General features: G+C 47.3%; 1 protein-coding gene across 4 annotated transcripts in view; it reads left to right on the top strand.

The window, feature by feature from the left end:
• The window catches only part of ALG12 (ALG12 alpha-1,6-mannosyltransferase), a 586,752-nt gene extending 560,920 nt beyond the window's left edge, over positions 1-25,832 (top strand). For all 4 annotated transcript variants that reach the window (XM_069629251.1, XM_069629252.1, XM_069629254.1 and 1 more), the window contains one exon: positions 25,109-25,832. In XM_069629251.1, the coding sequence (XP_069485352.1) occupies positions 25,109-25,340 (232 nt within the window). In that variant the 3' untranslated portion in view covers positions 25,341-25,832. The remainder of the gene's footprint in view (positions 1-25,108) is intronic.
• The last annotated feature ends 348 nt before the right edge of the window (positions 25,833-26,180 follow it).

Genomic DNA, 26,180 nt, shown 5'->3' with positions numbered 1-26,180 from the left:
TCAGGGTGTCGTAGAAGATCCTGGGTTGCCTTCCCGCCCAGACTAGCCGAGTCATTAAATTCCTAAGTTGGGACCACAATCTCGTTGGGGACCAGGCTGGGACATTATTGAAAATATACAGACATTTCGGGAGAATCACCATCTTAGCCAGTGACTTCACTCTGCCTGGGAGATAGGCAATTGGATCCATGTATCCACTTTATGTTCCAGTTTTTCAAGAGTCTCTACATAGTTTGTTTTATACAGTTCCAACAGGGAAGGTGGACCGGCAAACTACGAGTTCTGCTCGCGGGTGCCTTTTCACCTGCCAGGTGTGACCTGGCGGGCGGACCGGCACCCGCAAGCAGAGCATGTGGGATGCACCGGCACCATTTACAAATGGTGCCGGTGCATCCGACCTCCCCATTCCCATTGAGCCCTATGGGGCTCAAATGGGAGTGGGGAGAATTTTTTTCCAGCGCCTGGCAATGGCCAATTACCAGGTCCGCTGGTGTTGTAATACCCCGGTAATTCCCCATTCCCGGGCACTGGAAAAATTTACATGTTCTGCGGCAGCCTGCCGGTATTACCGACAAGGCTACCGCCGAACTTGTATTGAGGCCCATTGTCCAAAAAGCAGGATAATTGGCAGGATTTATGCGGCCTCTGTCGGAGCACTCTCAGGCAGCGGCTATTTACCAGGCTGTCATGACCACTGCTTCCAAGGAGTCAGGAGCAGCCCAACGCCCTTGGAAGCAGGCTCACAACATTCATTGCAGACGCCAGCAAGTCCCTTTAGGGACCTTTTGGGCCTTGTCCTGGCACCGGTGATGCCAGGCTCATTGTGGGGACTGGTCCCGGCCCAAGAAGCGCCGGGCTCATAGCAAATACAGAAGTGCTTGGGTGGACCTACCTGCAGCAGACCATGCTGCTTCCTTACCGACAAGATGATGTCTTCATCCTCTTCTGGCAGGAACTACTTTTCCTCTGGGTGGGGCTGGCACCACTCCCTAGGACTGGAACTCTTCTGGAAACTGGAACTCTTTTTCTTACCTGGGCGAGGCTGTGGAAGAAGACGCCTAAGCACTCCTGTGCACTATTTAAACCACATCCGATTGGTGCAACGTGCTTCGCGTTATTCTGCATCAGCAGCAGGACGCTCACCGTGTCAGCTCCAGGGAATCTTCCATTCCGGCTCCTGTGAACGCGAAATCTCCTGATTTACCTGATGAGAATCCAATCTTCAGTCTTCAGCAGCATGTGCAAAACAACAAAAACACAGATTAGCAAAGTCAAGGTCAGCGCTTCAACTTACCCGATCAACCGGAGTGTTTAAGGTATTTGCCGCATTCTTTCTCCGCCATCGAGCCCTGCAAAGACAAAAGAACATTGGTTAGTAACGTTCTGTTTCTGAACGGCTTACCTGTGCGACGTACGCTCCAAAGTCAGCTCGCACCGCACTCCGCCACCTGCAAGGCAAAAGAGAGACATTAAGGTGCGTTTAAAGGCCTAGAACAGACTTTCTACTTACGTGCCTTCATATGCTCCATCATCTTGTTCACTCTTCGGCACAAACCTGGGCATCATCTCTGGCGCCTTCATCATTCTCCATCTGAAAGGAAAAGACATTAAGGTGCGCATTAAAGTACTGTGGCATTCATTCTACTTACGTGCCTCCACGAACTTTGGCATTCTTTCGCCATCATTTCTTCTCAGTGAACCCTGCAGAAAAGGGACGTTAAAAGGGAACATTAAAGACTTTGATATATGCAAAATAGGCTCGTGCAATTAACGGCGGCATCGCTCTCTACTTACCCTCTGCAATCAAGAGGCTGATCCCAAATCCAGTGAAGTAACTGGACCCAGAGCCCCTGCAAAAGACGCAGGATGGAGAGCCCGGCATTCACCTATTTAAGGTGAGCACAGTTAGCAACCGAGTACCACGGGAGGAGAGAGTGTGGGGGTAGAGACTTCATCCAACCTTCCAGCTACTAATCCCCTGATTTTTCCACTTGTAGACATCTCGCCCTCCAAGTCAAGCTTTCGGTGAGAAGGGGGCCAAACCAGGGAGCCAAACGAACCCTACGCCTAACATTGAAGACGGTTTCACCGCCAAGCCAAGACCCGCGCCTCCGAGGGAACCAGGTGAGCGTTACACAGCCGCGCACCAGTGCCCCCCGGGTAGGAGTTAATATTGGAGTGGAGTTTAGGGGTACTGATGAGGGGGCATACCGCGTTCTCTGAAGATGGTCATCCCTAATCCCATGAGAGGGGCCCTGGTCCCATGCAAAGGTCTCCCCCTAGGGGAGAAGGGATGACATACTCAGATTCGTCACAATAGTCAAACACATATAATAATGCAAAAAAATTCATGAGTTTGGCCTTGTTGCCCAAACCAGTTGTTGGGCAGAATTCTATGCCGTTCCCTTAGGGAGCACTACAGAAGATTAGGACTACAGGTATAGGCAATAAATCCCCTTTGGTATCAGTCTGTACCACACAGATTTAGTTGGTAGCTGTGGCTGAGCAGTCAGACTTATCTCAAGAGGGAGATGAGCAGTATTCAGGGTTTACACAATAGGGCTACAATACTATGGAACAAGGAAACACTGACCAAAGCTTTGTATCAAAAAGAATATATATTTATTTTACACACTCTTAAGTTCACACACAAATCACTATCATTAAAGCAAGTTAAACGAGTCAAGAAAAGTATACACAACTCCCTATTTAAATTGTAGACAAGTTTGAGCAAGAGTGAAAACTGAGCAAAACGGCACAGTGTAAACCCAGCAGAAATGGCACTCTAACAATTTCTCAGAAGGGAGGGAAAGGACAAGTTATAAAGGTTTAGACTCTTTAACACACCAGCAACACTTCCCAAGTAGATTGTGAACAAGTTAGGCAAGGCAGTACTTTAGCATATGCAATACTGAGGTGAAAACCGAGCAAAATGGCACTTCACAATATTAAAAAGGGGAAGGAAAGAGGTGGTTATAAGAGTTAGGTGCACCAACACATTTCTAAGTGAAAAGCAATCGAGAGAAGTCAGTTGTAACAGATTTAGCCAGAGTCAATAGGCCTGTGCCAGAGCCAATGGTACAAGGCAAGGTGCCCAGGATCAAACTGTTCAAGTAGCTGCAGTCAAGTCTTTGTTCAACGATTTTGAAAAGGCGGTTGCAAAAGGTAAAAGATAATGTTAGATCAAAGGGGCGGCCAACCCAGTAGGTAAGTAAAGGATTTAAAACACATTTAGCGATACCCAACAAAATGGGAGGCCTGGCGGAACAATGTACCTTTAAAGTGGAAGAGGCTCCTGCGGTGGCGGTGGTTCCTGGCAGTTCCTACAGTTCGGGAGATCAAGCAGAGGAAGAGAGGCTCTCGTCGTGGAGGAAGGTTCGAGTTACTGCACTGCCCAGGAATGAAGCCAGCCGCGGTGCTGCCAAAATGAATAAAAGGTACGCTCCTTTAAATTGCGGTCTTGGTGGACGGGTGCCTGGCTATCTGGTCTCCAAGTGCAGGGCACTGGTGATTCGACCAAGGCAGGACCTGGAAGGCGATTGATGAACTGGTTGGCCCCACCAGCTCAAGGGAAGAAGACTCTTGCAGGCGAAGATCTTCTCGAGTCATTGGAGAAAAGTGGTGAGGATCTGCAGCAGTGCTTCACTGGTGGTTCAGTCGTTGCAGATGTCTTCAGCTTCTCTCCTCTTCGAGTTTCTAGTTCCAGTGGCGACGTCTTGTCCTCCAGTCCTCAGGACCCTGGTTTTATGCAGCAAAACCCCCATTCATACAGCCTAGCTGTCACTCGCACAGTGGGATGGCTCTCCTGGCGGGAGAACCCCCCAGCTTATCAGGGCAGAGTGCGACTTGGGTTGCGTAGGCAACCCTGTCCAGGGTGCCTATTCCCCCTCCCACACATCCTGTATACCCCAGACTCAGTGGGGCCGAGTGGAGGGCTTCTGTGCAGAAGCCCGCCAAAAGGACAAACAAAGGATCCCGACCTGGGTTAGCATTTCAGAGAAAGACACAAGAAAGAAATCTTATTAAAGTTCTGGCAAAAAAAACACCAGATTAAATTTCATATTAAAATAAACAGGCGGTATGTTAGAGGCTGTCAGTAAAAGTGGTAGCCTCGAACAATGGGAAAATCCTATAGAAAAATATTTGCGGTCGAATGTTTACGGTAGTAACCACTGCCACCAGCCAGAAACTTTGGAGAGAGGGACTGGACGGTACCCTCTCGAAAATGAACACCAGGGAAAAACTATTAACCCTTTCCAGTACTTCCATAGTAAGATGGGTTGTACTGGTTTTGTTCATATCTATTGACTATTAAAGTCAATGGGGACTTTACATGCCCTGGGAGACAGTAGTCAGTCCCAGTGTATGGCGTCTATGTTTGGGGGTCACTATGACATCCCTGTGTTACTGCACTGAGGGCGCTGTGTAACACACATGTAAAAAGATGATACCTATGAGGGTGAGAAAAACCCCATAGACCATAAGCACAAAAGATAGCCTAAAACACACATCAGCAATATGTCTAAGAGTGGGAAAAAGAGTCTCACTCTTAGCAGGAATGAAAATAAACCTCTGAAATCCAGCAAAGGTAAGGGAAATTAGCCCTTTAAGAGAATTCTCCCTAACACCAGTTTAAAAAATATTAGCAACAGCAATCACCACAATAAAATTTTCAGCAGATTTAAGGGGGGAAAGTGCCTGGATGAGGTACCAATGTGGTTTGGTTTAAACAAAATCGGATCTAGCAGACCTTTCTAAATTGATAATTGGGACAGAGGAGCAAGAAATGAATTTCATCCTCCTTAGGAATCACACGAAAAGCATCTGTTCGAGTGACCCTTGTACCAATTGCAGTACAATAGGTAAGCAGGGGAACTCCTAAATGTAACCTCAATTACAGCTTCTTAACAAAAAGAAAAAGTTCAATTAAATCTAAATGAGGTTCAAAGCCCAGGTACTCTTTGAAGGGTATAGAACAGTTTAATGTTGTGGTCATTGTTGATCTTTCAAAAAAGCATTAAGTGCCCAATCCCAATATGCCTGCCATACCTTGTATTTTGTTTATTTGGCTACAGAGGATGTTTCGGCCAACGGATACCCCATAGTAAGAATGGTTCTAACATGGATGCTCTAGGACCACGATCTACCAGCAGAGCACAAATTCACAACATCAATAGCTTTTCTATAGAAAAACAAGGGGAACAAACAATAGCCTGCATCAAAGCCATTGCAATACAAGTTTCAAACAAGCCTTGTATATAATGCCAGCACACCTAACTTACAAAAGGAGAGATGCATTTGGGGTACCCTATGGAAAAGCCTGAAGTTTAAAGGCATGGGGCCTCATTACACGGATGGCGGTAAGGATTTACCGGTACCGGTAAAATACCGGTACCGGTAAATCCTTACCGCCTTACTACAAGGTCCCTTTGCGGGTTGGGGGATTTAACGCCTGCTTTTTGCAGGCGTTAAAATCCAACCCGCAAAGGGACCTCAGAGCTAATTACGGCACCGCAAAATTGCAGTGCCGTAATTAGCGCCTTCCCCATTCCCATAGAGCCCTATGGGGCAGAAATGGTAATGGGGAAGGGCAATGGTGGAAGGGGGATTTACCGCCCCTCCAACCTTGGAATGGGGCGGTAAATCCCCTTTCCACCAAGGCGGTGCCGGTATTTTACCACCTACCGTGTAACGAGGCCCATGGTCTTGTTACACGGTAGGTAACTTAAAAAATATGTTATTTAAAAAATAGATAGGCAACATAAAAAATAAAATACTAGCTATTCAAGCTCAAAATTCGCAAAAGCAAGCACATGGGCGCATCCATTTTGTGAAATTGATGCCCTCCTGTGCTGGCTTTTGCTTTTGCGGCACTAATGAAGGAAAAGCCAGCCAGCTGTAGTAAACAAAAGCTACCGCTGGGTGGCTTTCCCTTCATTAGTGCTGTACGCGGAGGACGGGGACCGGAGTCCAGACCAGGAAAGCTGCAGCTGAATCTCGGTAAGTGCTATTTATTTTTTTTAAAAAATGAGCACTAGCTGCGGTTTTTTTCTAAGTTTTCCGGCAGCTTTAAAAACGTTGTATTTATGTTTGCGGTCTCTTTTGAAGCGACCGCAAACATAAATACAACGTTATTGTGTTGGAAAACGCTGCGGTTTTTCTTTCCCAGTTTCTCAGGCTCAGAGGAGCCCAACCCCAGCTAGTGCTTATTTTTTTTTTTTTTTTTTAAATAAATAGCACTTACCAAGATTCAGCTGCAGCTTTCCTGCTCTGGTCTTCAGTCCCCGTCCTCCGCGTACATCACTAATGACCGCAAACATAAATACAACGTTATTGTGTTGGAAAACGCTGCGGTTTTTCTTTCCCAGTTTCTCAGGCTCAGAGGAGCCCAACCCCAGCTAGTGCTTATTTTTTTTTTTTTTTTTAAATAAATAGCACTTACCAAGATTCAGCTGCAGCTTTCCTGCTCTGGTCTTCAGTCCCCGTCCTCCGCGTACATCACTAATGAAGGGAAAGCCACCCAACGGTAGCTTTTGTTTACTACAGCTGGCTGGCTTTTCCTTCATTAGTGCCGCAAAAGCAAAAGCCAGCACAGGAGGGCATCCATTTCACAAAATGGATGCGCCCATGTGCTTGCTTTTGCGAATTTTGAGCTTGAATAGCTCAAAATTTTACATAGGAATGTTTTAAAAAAGAGAATGCTAGTATTTTTTTTATGTTGCCTATCTATTTTTTAAATAATTTTTTTTACTAGACCATGCCTTTAAGTCTTGGCAGAGCACCACTAAGTAGTTCAAGGTTTCATTGTCCGCGCCACACAATCTGCATTTAAAATTTCTCTTCGCAGTTGGATACCTAACTTCTGTGACTGCTCTTGTAGGTAAGAGATTAAGTCTGAAGCAAAGAAATTGTTGTCGAAGGTGTGCACTAGGGAATTTAGTCAAATATATTGGTAGTCAACCTCTTGCCCTGGTTTCCGGGATAGGCCTTCCATAGATTTTACATTTGCTCCTAGCCTCCAGTGAGGAAATCCAGTCTAAGTCCATCAATGTTTTCTTCACTAGTGTTGGATTTTCCAGCAGGACCTGTGCAGTAGCGTTGACACTCTCCAGATGTAGAATGCATATCCTACTCCGTTCATCTAGAATCGGCTCTGTATGACACTCAGACCTTTCTCAGTGTTGCAAAGCCGCCTTCTCCTACAGCGCTCAAGCTTTTACTGAAAAAGGCCAAGGACTTCCACACCACCGCCTCATTAAGACAGTTAAGGCCCAGTTCTACTCTTATGGCTTGAACTGGCATGGCATTAGGCAGGCTGAGAACCTGCCTCCAAAAGAGCCCTTCAAGTTTGGGCCAGATGGTATAAGATGGTATAAGGTAATGCAAGGAGTGCTTCTGAACCATAGGTCGGAATTGGTATTACCTTTTTCCGGTAGAAGTCAATAACTGGGAAAGTGAGTATTTATAGTATCTCCTCAAGAAGACTTTAGCCTGCGTAGCAAGATTCTTCACCCGGCTCTGCAGCATATTTTGATTAGACGCGTCCATCACACTATTACTCAGTTCCACACCTAGGTATTTCAATGAGGCCACCTCCAGAATTGTTTCCTTTTTCAGGTGCCAAGTGTGTCGTTTGGAATTTCTTCCCCTCCTTTCTCCCAGGGTCATTATCCTTGACTTGGTTATATTGATTTTTAGACCATTAGCTTCAATGTAACGTTCCAAGTCATTGATTTGGTCTTCCGCGTATAGTAGACGATTAAGGGGGACTCCTGCAAGCGATGGTGGAAAACATATCGTGTTCGTGAAGGCTGTGTCGATGTCAGAAATAAACATGTTGAAGATAGCAGGAGCTAATCTACACCCTTGCTTGAGCCCATTCTCTGTTTCAATTGGCTGAGACAAGTTGCCAGTGCTGTCCAATCTAACTGCGATAGATGTATTGAGTGAAGCGCCTTAATGGGTTTGAGTATACTCTTCGGGCATTCCCAGCGGACCAACTTTGACCATAGAATGCGTCTGTCCACTCGGTCAAATGCTTGGGCAAGGTCTATGGATGGCAAGTATATTTGACTTTTTTCCATCCTTTTGGCCTTTATTTTCAGGACATTTATTATGAACAGGTTGAGGGCCGTACCTATGTCTTTAAAGAAGCTGGCCTGCCAGATGTCTCGGTGGTTAGTAGAAAAACTCCATTCTTTAAGATCTTTTAGAATTACTGCAGCAAATAATTTGCCAATTACGTCCAAGAGGGCGATAGGCTTCTAGTTAACAGGAACACACCTATCGGCCCTCTTGAAAATTGGTACGATAATAGAGTGGGACCATGATGTGGGGATCCTCTTTGTTGCTTTGATGTTAAGAAATAATTCCATGATAAATGAGGCCCATTCCTCTTGGTCAGTTTTTAACATTTTGTTAGTAATGCCATCAGGTCAGGCTGCCCTAGATTACTAGCAGAGTTTATCAAGGTCATAATCTCATCTTTATCAATGTTGACGGTCCAATGACTGTTCCCCTGACCCAGGTAGTGCAAATAATGCTTTATGTTTAGCCCAAGTTTCAGCTGATACCGCTTTGCTTAATGCAGATGATTGGAGATTGTTCATGGTGCTGAATATTTTCCATATTTCTCCAGTGTTTTTTGCAGCTACCAGTTTAAGCATCTTCTCTGCATCTCTTTGTGTGATGAGATGTTTGTACGAGCTGAGCCAGTTTTTGTAGGCTTGCTTCAGTTTTTTGATCTTTCATACATTCAGGTGAGGCAATTTTCCCCAGCTGTCTCACACGTCTGCAGAGGCCCAGTTTCCTGATTTCCACCTCTGGATCGAAAGAGTGATGTGTTACAAATGTAGGCTTCATGCCACAAAGTCTTTTTTTCTGCATACGGGGAGAGAAGAGCCGTGTATATTCATCTGACTTTCTTAAGACTGTTTCATCACTGGCTTGGTTGTCCTTCATGGCCCGAGTCATTTTTGTAATGCTCTCTGGTGTCATTTTGAGATTTGAGAGGCCTGTGTTTATTTCTATGTGCTGCCTCATTTGTGTTAGTTTGTTTGTAGGCCAGTGGTCAGAAGAGACCTTTAAGATGTTATGTTCACTGTTCTGGGTTTTCACATCCTCCACAGTCTTGAGTCTTTTGAACACAAAGTCTGAGGCAAAAAAGTAGTCTAATATCTTCTGGTCTTCCCCCCTCTTCCAAGTCGATACTGGGGGGATATCGCCTTGCAGATGACTGTTCACCAGCCATATGTTATGTGCTGCCAGTTTTTCTCTCCATCTAAGTCCCCTTACTTCTGCTGGACTGGCATTCAATGGGAGAGCATCTATAAGCTTTCCCGAAGGATGAAAGCATTGGATGTTCATATCTCCGCACACGATGAAGTTCAAATTGGGCCTTTTGCCTTGTGCGTCGTCTATGAGTTGGAGTTTCAAATGACAGTGCTAAAATTGAAGCGAAGTTCCAGTGTAGGTTCAGGATCATTTTGGTTCTCAATTGATGGCTGTAAGGGTCATTCAATTGTAACGTCAGAGTCCCGATGAGGGTGACGGTTGAAGAATTTCCAATACGTTCAGTCCTCCCGTGTGTTTAATTTTTGTTAAAAGCCCGGCAATGGGTCTGCCCTTAACACCTTTGATTGCAGGATTCAAATAAGATGTAAAACCCTCCAGAACTGGTGGCTCCCGCAAGTCTCCTGCAAAAAGACTATGTCGAATTGAGCAAAGTGGTTGTCTCCCAGTCCAAATAAATGCCAGAAGCCTCTAGTGTTCCAGCATCCAAAAGTCAGGGCCGATGAGTCTCTCAATGATGGATGCTTTCAGCGCTAGGACCTCGATTGCGCAGATGCCTGGGCACCCGCCAACCATCTCCAGTCTTCTTCTTGAGTGCCTCTTTTATTTGGCTCTAGTTTGGGCCTTTTTTCTCTGGATGGGTTATATCCATCCACCGTGATGTGCAGTTCAAGCTTTGCCTTGTCCAATGACTTGGGGTTGTTTCTCATAGGCAAAACAACTCTTCTTTGTGGTGTTATTCAATGTTTCGGCGAGGTTACAAAAGCTGCTTTTTTCTCTTGACGTTCCCTGGACCTCATCACTTGAGATGTGTGTTGTTTTTCCATAGGTTTTTACTCTAGACAGGGGAGCTGCTTTCTTTGAGGGGTATCTGCTTTGTTTCGCCTGAAGTCCCTGGTCCCCCTCACTTAAGTTGTACAATGCGAGCGAGAATCCCATAAGCAGCATCTTAGAGGCTTCCTTTAGAATACGGTTTTTAATTCGTTCAGAGGATAAGTAAAGAACAACTTTATCCAAGCAGTCTTTCTCTGGTAATTATATCAGATGCATCTCGCCAGAGTCTATTACTCTTAAGGCTGGGATAGAGTGTAAGAGTCTCAAGACGTTAGTCCTATTCAGGGTAAGGTTGTCGTTAATTATAAGCACTCTTTGTAGGAGTAGTCAGTGTGTTTCCCTTCTGTTGTCGGTTTCATTATCCTCTAGCGAGTTATCTTGTTTACTTTTTTCTGATACCTTGTGGGTCGAGGAGGTTCTTTTAGTCAACTTCTCAGGCAGTTGTTTATTGACCAAAGCCTTCATTCTTTTCTCTAGTGTTAAGAAGGGCCCCCCAGGGCGTGTACAAGCTCTAGCCTCTGTAGTAGTGTTCCCCCCAACATGACGATGTACTCTAGTTATATATTTTGTCATTGGTTTTCCCCTTCCATCCTGACCCCCGTTTAGGCATGGAAGAAGCCTTGTGTCCTGCTTCTTTGATGCGACCTTTGTGTCAGTAATGTGTTCAGCTTCACTTTCACTGGACGATTTGCCATCTCCGGAGTACCCTGCTATACCCATACCATCACTGATGTTATTTGAAAATATGGATAAAATGGATACATAAGATTCGTTCATGTCGACTTCCTCCTAATTTAATTCATCCATGTATGAGTAAGTGGATAAATTCATTAGCTCCTCAAAAACGTTTTCTTCTGTTTGGTTCTCAAAATTCTCTTGCCCCTGAGGTGCTGGTTGCAGGGGTGGAGGTGATTTGGACAGAGACCCCTTTGGCAGGCTGCCTTTAGAAGTGAAAGTCACTTGAAGCTGGTCATGTTTACACGCAGGAGGAACCAGATTTCTAAGGAAGCTTTTCTTCATGGGAGCTGGCAAAGTCAGCAAAGAGGGCTGCTTGAGCTTCGAAGGTTTTAAGCTTTGAGTTCTGTTGTTAAACAATTTAAATGTTCACACCCTTCTTTTTGAGTAGTCCACTACAGTCAGAAATGCCCCTTCCTTCAAGGTAGGAGAGACAACTTTCTAGGGTGTACATTGATGTAGATAGACCCAGTCACTGGGCATGTGAATGAAAGGAGCCTGCCAATGGTTCTTTCACCTGGAAGTACAGTGATCCGAAAGCCTTCATTACAGATTTACAATCATTTAGGACATGTATGTCCTCTAGTTGTAGGTTAATTTTACACAGAGCTACTGGACTGCTAGTGACCATACACCTGGGCCACCATGTCAGGATTTAATTCAGATATGAAGTCGTGCAAGTGGAAATGCGTCTGGCCATCTGTGGCCAGTCTCCTGACAAGTCAGAATTGTAAAATGTTTAAGTGTTCCGACTAGTAATATCTTAATGAAGAAACTGCCCTCAAAATTACTTTTTGAAAATACTTGGTATCCAAAATGTTTTTTTATAAGTATGTTTTATTGGCATTTTCAGAAAAAACATTTAACAATTCCCTTCCTTCCCTTTACCACCCTCCACCCATTCTGCGTCCAACCATAACCCAGTCTCCCCCCATTTGACCAATCCCTTTCCCCCCTCTTTCTACACCAAAACCGTCGCTCCTCCCCCCCGCCCAACTGTCCTCTTGCAGCCCTCCAATATATTTTGCGTCTCTGTGTTTTCCCCTATCCAAGGCCTCGGCAGTTCCTGCCTCTTTGTGTTTGTCTTGTATTCTGCAGTCAGATCATCCCCAAGAGTTTCATTTTCCTCAGGCACCATGCTCCCATTGTGTCCCGCTGAAGAAACTTCAGAATTACATCCCACTCTGCAAGGAAACGTTGGTGGTCCCCCTGGATGGAGTAAGTGACCCACTCTAGTGTGGCAAAGTTCCATAATTTGCCCACCCATTCATGTTTCGAGGGTGGCTCCTTTTTTTCCATTTCTGGTCCACCACCACCTCCAACATCTCTCCGAACCGCCTGGTAACATTTATGTAACTTCTTAGGGGTGAGGTGCCACTGAACCATCAGCTTGGTCCATATTTCTTGCATTTGGATTGCCCTTTTACACTTGAGGATTTGTGCCCATAGCACAGACCATTGCTCCTCCTCGATTGAGTGCCCCACTGCCGTCTCCCATCTCCCCATCTAGCTCCTTTTCCCAGGTTCTTCCCCCTCTTTGATAATTCTATAAATTGCCCCCACGAATTGTTTATCTCCCGAGTCGGTTGAGACATATTTTTTGAATGGGGTGAGCTCCCTGGTCAGCTCTCTTGTTCGTCGGCTGTTGCAACCAGTGTCGCAATTGCCAGTAGCAGTAACTTTCTCCTTCTCCTAGCTCAAAGTTCTGCTTACATTGGTTAAAAGATTTCAGCTCCTGCCCACTAAACATGTCCCTTAGCTTTCTACATCCCCCTTCTTGCCACTTATTAAATTGTCCGCCCCTTATGCCTGGTGTAAATTGCGGGTTTCTAAACAAGGGTGTCAGCGGGGAGGGGAAGGTGGTCAACCCTGCTTGTCTCACCGCCTCATCCCACACATCTCCTAATAGTGCTCCTATTTAACTGCAATACATATTTGTTCATCTATCTTCCTTTTGATCTCCATTCCTTCCCCCAGTCATCTCTAAACCAGTCTTTAATCACTTTGATTTATGCCGCGAGATAATATGCTCTGAGGTCTGATTACCCCAGGCCTCACTTGCTCTTCAAAGTTCTCATGACTAGTCTCGACACCCTGGGTTTTTTGTGGTTCCATATGAATGTACCTGTGTGTTTTTGCAATGACCGGAAGTAGGTGTTCGGTACCTGTATTGGAAGCGCCACAAAGTGATAGAGTAGTTTGGGGAAGATCACTATATTCAAGACATTGATCCACCCCAACCATGATATGTATAGGGGTCCCCAGTCAGTGAGCAGTTTCTGGATTTTCTCAAGGAGGGGCGGGTAGTTATCCTCAAATTCCAAGCCTATAGTTTTAGTGATCACTACACACTATATGGGAGGGTTTCTTGCATTTCCTTGGCCCTGTCAGACGGAACCGTCGGGTTCAATACCTATGATTTATGAGCGTTTATTTTTTAACCCTGCTACCCCCCCATTACCTCCCCATTAGCATTTATGTTTGCTAGGAATTTGGCCCCAAATACCATCCTTTCCATGGTGTGGAAGAGGAACTGCCATTCAACCCTATAGAATGCTTTTTCAGCATCTAGGGCAAGGATAAGAGCCAGAGTCCCTGACTTGTTAACCTTTTCAACCAGGTGGCTAACCCTTGGAGTGTCATCACATGTCTGCCGACCTCTTATAAAGCCGGACTGGTCGACCGATCCAGGGAGGAGACGTTCAAGACTATTCGCCACAATTTGCTTTTATATTTCTGCATCAATATTGATAAGCGCGATCGGTCTATGAGTCGCATTGGTTGCTGTTTTCCCTGTTTTCGGCAACAACACTACCCTGGCGTCTTCCATAGATAGTGTAATTCTACCCGTTTCCCCAAAAGAGTTAAAGAGCGGGACCTATACAAGCCTGCCAAGTATCCTTTCGGGCCCGGCACCTTCCCTCTTGGTAGACTTGCTATGGCAGCCCCTACCTCTTCTGCTGTGATGTCGCTCTCCAGCTCCTCCCTTTCCTGGTCAGTGATCTTGTTTAATGGGCATGCCGCTAGGTAATCCTTCTGGGCCTGTTCTGCCGGGGAGTCCATTTTATATAGAGTGGAGTAATATCTTGTGATCGCCTTCATAATGTCTGGGAGGGCTGAGCTTTCCTTGCCCCCTCTGTCCTTACTTGTAGTATAGTTCTTGACGTCTTTCTTTCTCAGCATCTTTGCCAGTAGTATAGTACCTCTGTTTGAGGTAGATCAGCGATTGCTCGGCCACTTTCGTATGCAGGAGCTCAAGTTGGCCTCTAATCAGCCAGTACTTGCCTCTAATCGCCCTACCCGCTCCTTGCACCATGCATGCCATAATTTCTTTCAATTTTCCCTCTAGCTCCTTTTCCAGTAACCTCAGTTGACTATCCCTCCAAGATTTCAAAGCTATGAACGTCCCTCTCAAGCTGGCTTTAAAGGCGTCCCATACAACTTGATGGCTGATTCTTCCTAAATTGTTGTTATGGAAATACTTCACTATCTTGTCCTTTACCTCACCCCTTAGGATGTCATCTTTAAGGATGTGCGCCGTGTATTGCCAACTCCAGAGCCCAGGCGAGCCGTCTCCCATGTCTAAGGTCAGTGTAATAGGTGCATGATCGGCAAGAGCGATTACTCGCACCTCTGTCTATCACCCCTCCCAGTAAGGACCTCGAAACCCAAGCGTAATCAATCCTTGATAAAGTTCTATGCACATAAGAGTAAAAAGTGTTCCCCTTTTCATTCCCTTGTTTTTCCCTCCACACATCCACCAGTGACATTTTTTCTTGTAGCTCCTTCGAGGGTTTGCCTTGATTATGGAAGACCCTTGTGCTCCTATCTACGCAGGGGTCCCACTCCATATTGAAGTCCCCCACTAATATTATTTGGCCTTTCGCAAATATTTCCAGTTTGCTTAGTGTTAGCCTTAGGAACCTATCCTGCCCCACATTGGGGGCATATGCCGCTGACCGCGTGTATACCCCCACCCCTTTGAAAGGTTACTGCTAAATACCGACCCTCTGAGTCTCTCTCTGTGGTGGTGATTTGAATTGTCAAGTTATCGCACATAGCTATCAGCACCCCTCCCCGGTCTTCCCTGCTGCATTGGCTTGGTGTAATTGACGATAAGCCTCAATTCTACGTTTGTTTGGTTTCAGATGTGCGTTTCTTGGAGGACTAATATTCCTGGCCCCTTGCACCCTAAAAAATGCTCCAATTTATTTCTTTTCACCAGGGGAGTTTATTCCCCTAGTGTTCAGGGAAATAATCTTAAGCGTAACCGCCTGACTCTTCAGGACCTTTCCACAACCTATGTGACTCTCTTTCTCTCTCATTTCTACCTTCTGGCCCGACACACACCGCAGGCCATACCTTGGATGCTCTCATCTCCACAGACATCCCTCTCTCTATCCCTCTCACTACCTCACTCTCCTGGACTGATCACTCTCTTCTCTCCTCACACTTGAAGCTCTCTTCTCCTTTAGCACCGGCACACCCTGCACCGCCGGCAGCCTCCAAGGTCTTTCAACCCATGAAAAGAATGTCAGTGGCTGCCTTTGCCTCACCTACTCCCCTTCTTCAACTCCGGTGATTGATTCCCACCATGGCACAGCCCTCTCTAACCTTCACCTTTCCATCTCCAATACTCTTGACATTCTTGCCCCTGTCATGAGGGTCCAACTACTGCCAAAAAATGCAACTCTTGCTATGACTCCGATATAACTGCCCTTAAACACAAGTGCAGAGCAGCAGAATGGAAATGGGGATACTTGGGTGCACCCTCTGACAAGCTGGCCTGATGCATTCTTTAATGGCAATACAGAGTCCTCATCAGGTCCAAAAAGAAAGTCCATATTCAAGCTCGCATCTCCTCGACATCGAACAACATGGCCGAACTTTTCAAAGTCTGCAAGGAACTGGCCAACCCTACTGCAGCGTCATCCTCTACTGCACCCACCCAGGCACTTTGCTTGGCCCTGGTTCTACACTTCACTGCCAAAATACAGGACATCCTGACCTCTCTTGCCTCTGCATCCGATCAGATACCAACATCTCTTGGGCCCCCCTCGGCCATCTCCTCCTCTCCCCATCTTCTCTCCTGTCACACCTGAGGAGGTCTCTAGACAAGTCTGGTCTATGGAAGCCCCTTCCAAACAGATGGCCCCCTGCCCTTTCAAAACCATCAAGGACAAAATGGACTCTCTCGCTCCAGCGTTAGCAGACCTCTGTAACCTCTCCTTCGCCACTGGAGTTTTCCCCACTTCTCTCAAGCACTCTCTAGTGCACCCTCTGTTCAAAAAACCCTCGGCTGACCCTTCCATTCTGGCAAACTACAGTCCAATCTCTATCACTCCCTCCTGGGAAATCTGGAGAAATTATCTCTGTTTACCATCCACACTGAATCTGTTGGTTGTCTCCATGACCATCAGTCTGGCTTTCGAGCATCCAGAGGTACGGAAACTGCTCTTCTGAACACCCTTGAAGACCTGCTCTCAAATCTAACTCTCCTTCTGTCCTCATTCTTCTTGACCTCTCTTCTGCTTTTGACACAGTAAACCACAACATCCTGATCTCCCATCTCTGTGACACCCTGGTGATCATAGGTCAGGCCCCTGGCGTGGCTTGTCTCCTTTCTCTCTGACCGTCCTTCCCAGGTGAAACTTGGGTCTTTTCTCTCCGCTATCACTCTCTCTCTACTTGTGGTGTCCACCAGAGATCTAACCCATCCCCCTTCAATGTCTACATGGCCCCTCTAGCCCGCAGGATCTTTGCCTTCACCTTGCGGATGAAACACAGCTCTCTTTCAGGCTACTCTCGGCCTCCTCCTCGCTCATTCCTGACTGTCCGCAATTCAGTCTTGGTGTGCTGCGAACGATCTCTGACGCAATGGCAGCAAGACAGAGAGTGTCATCATTGGGACCCCTGCTCCCACTTTCACTCTGGTCGGTTGGCCTCCCTTGGCCCTGTGCTATCACCCACTAGTGAGGCAAAAAATCAAGGGGTCATCTTCGACTCCACTCTCTTTCTGCGCTCACATCTCGGACATCTCTAAAAAGTCCCACTAACAGCTGCACCTCTTCAGAAGTATTCTGCTTTTTCTCACTTTCCCTCAGAGGCTCACCGTCTCCAGAGCCCTGGTTCTTTCTAGACTGGACTACTGCAACAGTCTCTTTCTCAATCTTCCTACTTCTATTCTCCGACCTCTACAACTCATCCAAAACAGAACCGCAAGACTTATCCTTGGCCTCAAGCCCAAGGACTGCATCTCCCCGGCGCTGAAATCTCTCCACTGTCCCCATCGCTGCAAGGATCAGGTTCAAGGCCCTCTGCATAGTTCACAAGGCTTTCTGGGGCCAGGGCCAGGGCCTGCACTATCTACAACACTCTTTCCCTAAATACTCTCCTTCTAGAGCCCTCCGCTCATCCTCCTCCAACTCTCTGTGTGTGAGCCAATTTTCAAAACAGAGATTTGGGGGTAGATATTTATCCTCTGCAGGTGCTTCCCTCTGGAACAACCTCCCTGCCTGCCTTCCTCAGTCTTGAGCCTGATCTCCTTAAGTTCTGTACACTCCTCAAGACCTTCCTTTTCTCTGCCTCTTTCTCTCTCCCTCTCTGTTGTTAACCTCCTCTATATTCTTGCCTACTTCCAGCCGACCTCTCTCCGTAACACTGCTCCGTTTGCTGACTGGTCACCTGATGCACATCCGGAGCCACACAGGTCTCAGGCTTCCCTGCCAGTCCTCGCACTTGCCCCCAGTCCTCTGCACTCTGCTTACCACTACTGCACTTCTGGAATTCATTCCATGGGAAGGGTAACCTCTCTGCACTTAACACAGGGCCCTGCTGGACTGGGCTCACTCCTCCTCCCACTTCCTGTCTGGGCACTTACATTACCTTAGAATGTATGAGGCCTTGTTCGCCAGGCCTAGTACAGTAGTTTTTTGTTTCCGTATGTCTTCTCCCCCGCCTTATCACCTGTACATTCTTCTCCTTCACCCCCTTGTCACCTCACTCTCTGTCATGCACTTGCACTATCTGAAACGTCATTGGCCTAGCACGGTTGTTTAAGGATTGTATGCCCCTCTCCCTCTAATCTCCCCTTTTACACCTCCCTTCTTGTCATGCACTTGCACTAGTAGTAATGCGTCAGGCTTAGTTTGTTAGTCTTTTTTGCTAGATCATTCGGAAACTCCAAGTCCTAAGAATGGCTCTGTATTCCTATGTTCCCTTCTCGCCTTCAAGCGCTTTGAAGCACTTCTCTTGTGTATAAGCGCTTTACAAATAAACAATTACAATTACTCTATTTAGCCATGGTATGTCATTCTAGGTGCTACTGCGGGAGAAACTGTCTTCGGTTAGGACCTCCCCTCCTTGGCTCATCCCTACCCCTCTCCCCCCACACCTGACCCCATTCCTCCTCCTCACTGGGCGGGCTCAACCAGCCTCCACTCCCGCACCCCGCTCTGACCTTCCTTCTCGGGAGTTGAGCACCTGCAACTGGCCAGCGATTTCCTGTGCAGGTCCCCCCAGACCCATGTGCGATTCCAGTCAAGTCAATATCCCGACCCCTGCCCTGGTACCTCCCTTGCGACCTCCCTCCCAGCCAAGGTTTGGTTTTGATCCTTTGGGCTTCTGTTCATCCATTGGAGTTGCTCTTGGCCTCTACCGCAGGGATCCTTTCTCCCTTTGATCCAGTTCGGAGGGCCTAGGCGGGCCGTAAAGGGCTCCTTTTATCCTGGGATTCTTTAAGTGTATTTGGACCATTCCCACAGCTTCCTCTTGATCGGTTCCTCTGTCGGCTTTTGGATCTCCCTGTGGTCTTCATCTTCAATTTCAAGGATTCCCATCCCTTCCTCGCAAGTGGTGATCTGGTGTTGTCGCCTTGCTCCCGGATCACCCCTCCTAGGACCGACTCTGTGCATGCGATCTATTTTCATTCCGGAACCACCCTCTAGGTCTGCAAACACATGTTTGGCCATCGAGCTTAGCTCTTTATCTACCACCTCTTCCGCCAGGCCTTTTATCCTTATGTTTGACCTCCTTGACCGATTTTCAAGGTCTTCACTTTGAATCTCTAATTTTTGCATGACCCTTGAGAGGTGATCCACAAGTTCATCAATTTTGTATCGTCGGCTATCGCCTGGACTGCGTTTTCAGTTTCATCCACCCTTTCTTCCAATTTGCTTATGTCCCCTTTCACCTCTAGGTATGCCATATCCAAATCTTCTCTCATTTTGCTCATTTGCATTTGTATAGTGTTTGCTATTTTGTCCCCAAAGTCTTGAAAACATTGACGGAGGACCTCTTCAGTGACCATCTGCTCACTCACCATCTTTGTCTGGAGCCCTTCCTCCACTACATTTCTCTGGGTCCTGCTCACCTTCCAGCTTCTGGGTGTTACTGTCTTGTTTTTCTTTGCAGATTTGCAGGGGTTTTGGGCTTCTTTTCCTTTGTTGTTAGACATCTTGCCCCTCGTTATCCACTGAGCGATGTTATGATATGATATGATATGATATGATATGGTATTTGTAACGCGCCTATACACAAGTGTTTCAAGGCGCGACGAGGCAGGGAGGGGGGGAAACAAGGGGAAGACAGACAAACGATCCTACTAGGCCAGGTGTCATTCAGATCGCGCAAGTGCAGAGGTAAGGGGAAAAGGAGAAAGTGCAGGGGGAGGAGGTGGGGGGGAAAGTGCAGTACAAGGTAAGTAGCGTAATAAAATAATAAATAATAATAAAAGGGCCAGCTGGTGGCAAGTGCGAGGTAAGTGCAGAGCAAGTGCTGGGAAGGGGGCTGTAGGGATGCAGTGACAGTCCCACAGTGCAGGGGGAGCCAGGGAGGCAGTGCAAGTGGAGAGTGGCTGGGCCCTGGACCGAGGTCACAGAGTGGCCCAGATGCAGGTTTAGTGCAAACTTCAGTGGGGAGTTTAGCAGGTTTAGCAGGGGAGAGGGAGAGAGAAGGCAGAAGCGAAGAGGAAGGTTTTGAGGTGCTTCCGGAACCGGAGATGGTTCTCCTCAAGTTTCAGGGAGGCAGGAAGGCTGTTCCAGAGGGAGGCCCCTGCTGCGGAGAGAGATCTACCCCCAGCTCGTTGCTTCGAGAAGCGGCTGACCATGAGGGAGTTGGAGACGGATGAGCGAAGGGCTCGTGAAGGCAGATATTTAGGAAGAGAGAGTTGAAGGTATTGTGGCCCCAGGCCCCAGAAGGCCTTGTGGACAATGCAGAGGGTTTTGAACTTAATCCTCGCAGCCACTGGGAGCCAGTGAAGAGATTTCAGTCCTGGAGAGATACGGTCCCTGGGCTTGAGGCCAAGGACAAGTCTTGCAGTTCTGTTCTGGATAAGTTGCAGAGGGCAGAGAGTGGAGGCAGGCAGATTAAGATAGAGGCTGTTACAGTAGTCCAGCCTTGAGAGAACCAGGGCTCGGGAGACAGTGAGCTTCTGGGGGAAGGAGAGGAAGGGAAGAATACCTCTTATGTTCTTTAGCTCCGATGAGCCCTGTCCATTCAGGTCGGGGGAGTCCTCCTTTCTTATTGGACTCCCAGGTGATCCCTTAAGTGCCTTTTTCAGTGCTGGGTTCGTGCCTGGTGTGAGCTTTCCCCGTTCCCCATGGGCCGTTGGGTTATGGTTGCTCCTGTCTGAGGCTTGGGATGTCTCTTGTCAGCTTTGCCCTCTATTTTACAGCTCACTATCTTCTATGGCTCCTAGTCTGTTTAACTGTTGGTCTCTCTGTGATCTCCTTTTCACTCAGGGCAAGCACTGGTGGTATCTGGGCAGGATGTTTTTTGATAGATCTCGCTTTTGTTGTGTTACACAAATCTTGGCAGTTCATGGAATAGCCTTCCCGCCCGACCGCCAGGGCCATGGGGGGGCCAGCACCCTTATCAATGTGTGCGGCGCTTCCCCTGCTGTTGCCGGTGTCCCTCCAGCACGTCTCCAGTGAGGGATATCTCATGGGTGTGGGCCTGGGTTGTCCCTTAGTGGTGGGCTTTAGGCTGGAATCCCGCCACTCCCCCCACTCGATGCCACAGGTGATGGGGGCATCTCCCGATCCCTCCCGCTCCTCCACTCTCTGCTCTTTACGCCGGCATTCCGGGGCTGGATGACGCGCACCCAAGTTCCCAGTCTCCTTTGCAGCTTCCCTGCCTCTCTTTACCGGCTTGTTGGTCCAGGTGCTCCACTAGGATGCGTGCGCCGGTGTCAGGCTCCCTTCCAGGATGCCTCCCTCATTCTTCCTGTGGCTCTGCCTCTTTTACTGCCACTCCAGCAGGGGGGGCAATCTCTGCTTTCCCCGCTATTGAAAGGGGCTACCTCCGATGCATGCCGGGCCCTCTCTGTGATGCTGGACCTCTCGCTCCAAATTCCAAAATGTCGTGTTTGTATTGCTGTTGGTCAATGAACCGCTTCGTTCTGTCCCCTTACTCGTGCCTGGGGAGTGTTTCATTCAAATGATTTTGTGATGTAGGCCCCAGGGAGAAAGGATTGCTCTGTTTCACGCAGCTCTCCTTGCGGCAGCCATCTTGGAATCGGCATCCGAAATGTTTAATACATTTTTTTTCTCCAATTATAACTGCAGTTCGAGGGGATTGTGTCCTCCGACGTATTCCACATCTATAACAGGTAATGTCCACAGCTGTCCTGCTTTGGAACATTTTCGGCAGAGGGTGTCCTGCGTCGACCCGTTGTCCCTTGAGGGCCTCCATCGAGGGTCGATGTCACCGGATGGTATATATAGGACGCATGACACCCGTAGCATCAGTCCCGTTTTTTTCGCAAACGTGTTTGCTTCGGAATCTCAGCAAGCTCGATTCTTCTCTTCGAAAGCAATGTCTTAGCCTTCCTCTACTATCCCGAGGTCGGGCTTTAAAAAAATGTCAGGACTGCAGTTCAAAAATGTCCATCACGGACCCGCACAACATCTGCCGCTGGTGCCTCGGCGAAAGCCACGCCACCGACGACTGCAATGACTGCCAGTCCCTGAAGTCTAAGGCCTTGCGGGAGCGTACAGTCCCTGAAGTCTAAGGCCTTGCGGGAGCGTAAGGGGAAATTGAAGGTAGGTAGGGTGTCTAAGCCCTGTAAATCGAAGTCCGCTGGGCTTTCAAACGATGACTCGAGGGGTGACTCTATGCATCGGCGAAAATCCAGAGGGTCTCAGTCTAGGAGTGGTTCCCGCCATTCCTCTGCCTCGTCGGTGCACTCTAGGAAGCGCTGTCACTGGACGCCTTCCTCGTCAGAGGAGGACTCTGCCAGACGGTTGACTTATCCCACCAAGTCTTCGTCGCCGGATGAATGGGATTCATTCCGCCAGCAAATGTTAGTGATTTTTTCAGTCGCAAGGCACAGTTCCGGCCGTGCCTTCGAAAGAAGCCGGCAAGGAACGTGCTCGTTCCCCCACTCGCACGCCTTTGGGCTTGGGCGGTCGGCGCGATCATCGGGAGTCGTCGAGATCCCGTTCAGACAAGGACGATCGCCATAGCCGTGCCAGGTCCAGGTCCCGGTCCTCAACGCCATTGAGACCGTCGAAACCTGTGAAGCCTTTGAAGAATGCATCGACGCCGTCGGCGCCGTGTCCGTCGAAGGACTCTCTCGGGGCTCCGACCTCGAAGAAGTCGTTGACGCCATCGGCACCTCGGTCGACGTCGATTCCCTCGCGCCCTCTACGCCGTTTGTGGAGGATTTGCCGGAGGTGCCCCTGAGGGCTGTGGAACCTCTGAGGAAGGTTAAGTCTGTGATCTCCAGGTATCTAAAGCTTGTCTTGCTCTTTTTGGAGGGGCATGAGAGACTTTGCAAAATGTATTGCATACTGTGAGAATTTTGAATTAATTTATTGTACTTGGATTTAAAACTATTTACTGGTCTTGAAGAAATAGTATCATGATACGATATGAGAAGTCATTTACAATGCGCCTGTACACCAGTGTTTCTAGGTGCGACAAGACAAGGAAGGGTAGAAAGATGGAGGACAAAATAAACAGTCTTACTAGGTCATTCAGATTGTGCAAGTGCTAAGGGGAGGGAAGAGAAGAAGTGCCAGGTGGGTGAGGGGAGGTGGAATGAGTGCAGTGCCAAGAGTGTGGTAAGTGCTGCCAGGGTGGTGGCTCAGTAAGTCCAGAGGGGTAGGGGACAGTAGGGTTGCAAATACAGTCCCTAAGTGGGTGGGAGGCCCAGAGGCAGTACAGGGGTCTACTGTTCACAGGTAGTGCAGGAGCCTGGTTCAGGGGCCAGGTAACCAATTAGCACAGCAGGCAGGAGCCTCAGCGGGGGGGGAGAGAGAGAGAGACAGACAGACAGACGAAAAAGACGAAAAGGAAGGTCTTGAGTTGCTTCCGGAACCTTAGGTGGTCCTGCTCAAATTTGAGAGAAGCAGGGAGGCTGTTCCAGAGGCAGGCCCAAGCCGAGGACAGAGAACTACACCCCCCCTCCACCCCCCCATTCACTGTGTCTGAACCTTGGAGGTGGATGAGCCGAGGGCTTGAGAAGGAAGATGCTTAGGAAGGGAGAGTTGGGTGTAGTGTGGTCCCCGGCCCCAGAAAGCCTTGTGGACAATGCAGAGTGTCTTGAACTTGATACTTGCAGCGACTGGGAGCCAGTTGAGAGATTTCAGGGTTGAAGAGATACGATCCCTGGGCAGATTTAGAAAGAGGCTGTTGCAGTAGTCAAGACTAGAGAAAACCAGGATTCTGGACACAGTGAGCTTCTGGGGGGAAGTGAGAAAAGGAAGAATACCTCTGAGGTGGTGCAGCTGGTAGTGTGACTTCTTAGCGATGTCCAAGATGTGAGGAGAGAAGGAGAGGGTGGAGTTGAAGAGGACCGCAAAGTTCTCAACCTTGCAGGAAGATGCGGGTGGAGGGCCCAGGGTGGGAAGGCCAGACTGAAAGAGGGAAAGCTAGAATAGGGGTCCCCATGAGAAGGATCTCAGTCTTACTGGCATTAAGGCAGAGATCATTCCTGAAAGAGAGCTGAGTGTCATCCACATAACACTGAAAGTTAAAACGGAAGGTAGAGATGGGGTGGATAAGAGGAGCCAAGTATAATAGTTGAAGAGCCAGGGTGAAAGGTTAGAACCATGGGGATCACCACAAGTAGAGAGAAAGGTGGGAGAGAAAAGGACCCATGTTGGGCATGGGAGGGTCAATTGGAGAGAAAGCAAAGATGTCATTAGCTAAGAGGGTTTCTTTCTGGGAAAATGTTCTACACGTGAAGTCTTGGAACGCCACTGTCTACTTGATTTTCCGGTCTAGGGGGTTCTATAAATTATATGCATCACATTGTGAACGTGCTTCTCTGGAAATTGACAGGGTCGTAACATTATTAACCTTAATTCTTGCTTCTGGAGATTTATAGCATGCTAGAAGTAAGCTGATAAATCCTGTGTCGCACACCATCCTTCTTATGTTCGCGCAGAACTCCCCCCACACAACCCAATAAAAAGTTTATTTCAGCCTACAAAGTGAACAGCATATGGGAAAGGTACTTCCTTTCTACTATTGCCCTCATTTTTAGTAAGTTGTAAATTGCACAGAAGGGACGGCTGCCCTACTGGGCAATTTCAATTTTCAATTGTTTTCCTTTACAGATGGTAAAACGCACTGACGTCCAGGAGGTCCTGGGTACAGTGGCAGAGCCAGGCAGGGGTGCAGTGGGGAGGGGCGGGTATGGGTGACGGTTGCACACCCCCCAGCCTCCTGCTGGAACCCTATTATCCTCCCCATCCCTGGCACCAAAAGCTGCCTCCGCTACTGCCTGGGTACCCATGCCTTTTAACACTCAATAACCAAGTGATAATGCCAGTTTACATGTATGGTGGGCAGCATTACAATGAATCCCTATGATTCTGCATGTTTTTCAACAGGTTTTTAAAAAATAAATTCATAAATCCGAATCCATAGGGATTCAAGCTTCTCCAGCCACCTGAGAATTCGATGGTGGCATATTTTCTGCACAGAGCATGGTTTGAGAGGGAGCAGACTTTACACTCAGGCCCCAAATAACATAAAGAAAATATTACCAAAATAAGTGCTTTACTGGCGAAGCGCACAGTCAGGAAAATGAGGGTGTGTGTTGTTCTTTGTCTCCAACTGTTGCATCTCATTGTTGTGCTTATAAGGCTGACAAAGCATCCGAAGAAATCATCTTGGGGTATCTGAAATCTTATGAATTTACACCATTTTAACATAATGTATTTCATCTTAGTGCAATAAAAGATCAAGACGTGGAGTGTTTTTATTACTGACAAATCTTTGTACATTTTCTTTGCAGATATGACAAAAGAGAGGACCTGAAACCAGGAGACAAAGCAATGTTCATGTACACTCACATTCTTATGGAAATGAATGTCTCTCTGCTATCACATTACAAGCATACCCACAGATTGATGGCGAACATAACTGGTTTTGGAGGATACAGATTTAACCGTGACATACTACCTCCATTGTATATACTCCTGGAAACAAAATTAGTGCTACTGGAAAAGGTCCCCGTACCTTTGTGACCAAAGAAAATACTGTGCGTGGAAACATTCCTCTCGAAAACTAGAATGAAATATCGAGGCATAGTCGGACTGCTCTGCAAATAAAATAAGGCAGCACTGTTACAACGGCAAAAGAACAAAACCCCCTTTTTGAAATAAGACAGTCTGCTGAGCATTACAGGGAGCATTTGCAGACCCGACGTTATGGCTCTTTGTACGCTAAAAACTCCCACTGCAAGCATAGATTTCCTTTCAAAATTATACCGGTCTGCACAGATCCTTGGTTCGTGGGTTTCCCATGTGCTCATCTCTGTAGTCTCCAAATTGGATTTCACTGTTATGTGTTTTCAATTGCCAGCAGGAGTTCATAAATCAATTATACTAATGTATAGCTCAAACTAAAGATCTTTCTAAACACACACCTTTTCTCTGATGCTCAACTGCATGTATATTAGGGTTGCCAAATTATGTTTACTGTTAAAAGCAAATAAATGTCATAGTGACATGAAGGTTGCCAGTGCTATCAGAACATGTACATTGTTGATGAGATAATCATTATTTATATATAAATAATGTAACTATCTATAACCAACGAAGTATTAATAAGCCATTTCATACCTGTTCCATAAAGCCTAGTAGATCCAAGTTACATTTTAAAAGTATAGTGTTCAAACCCCTTTTGTGGTAACGTGGGTCAAGAGCAGGCTGTACTGTTCACGGGGGCTCGAGCTGGTATAGTTGCAACACAAACAATAGTACAGTGATATCTAAATAAAAGCATGCTCAACCGAGGTTCTATAAATACAAAAAAGGACCTTTAATTAAACTAATAGATGAACACAATTAATAAAAACACTAAAC

This window comes from Ambystoma mexicanum, chromosome 12 (assembly GCF_040938575.1).
Source record: "Ambystoma mexicanum isolate Mex_15411 chromosome 12, UKY_AmexF1_1, whole genome shotgun sequence".
Classification (NCBI taxonomy): Eukaryota; Metazoa; Chordata; class Amphibia; order Caudata; family Ambystomatidae; genus Ambystoma; species Ambystoma mexicanum.
The sequence above is the reverse complement of the archived record's forward strand: the minus strand, read 5'-3'. Positions and strand labels throughout refer to the sequence as shown.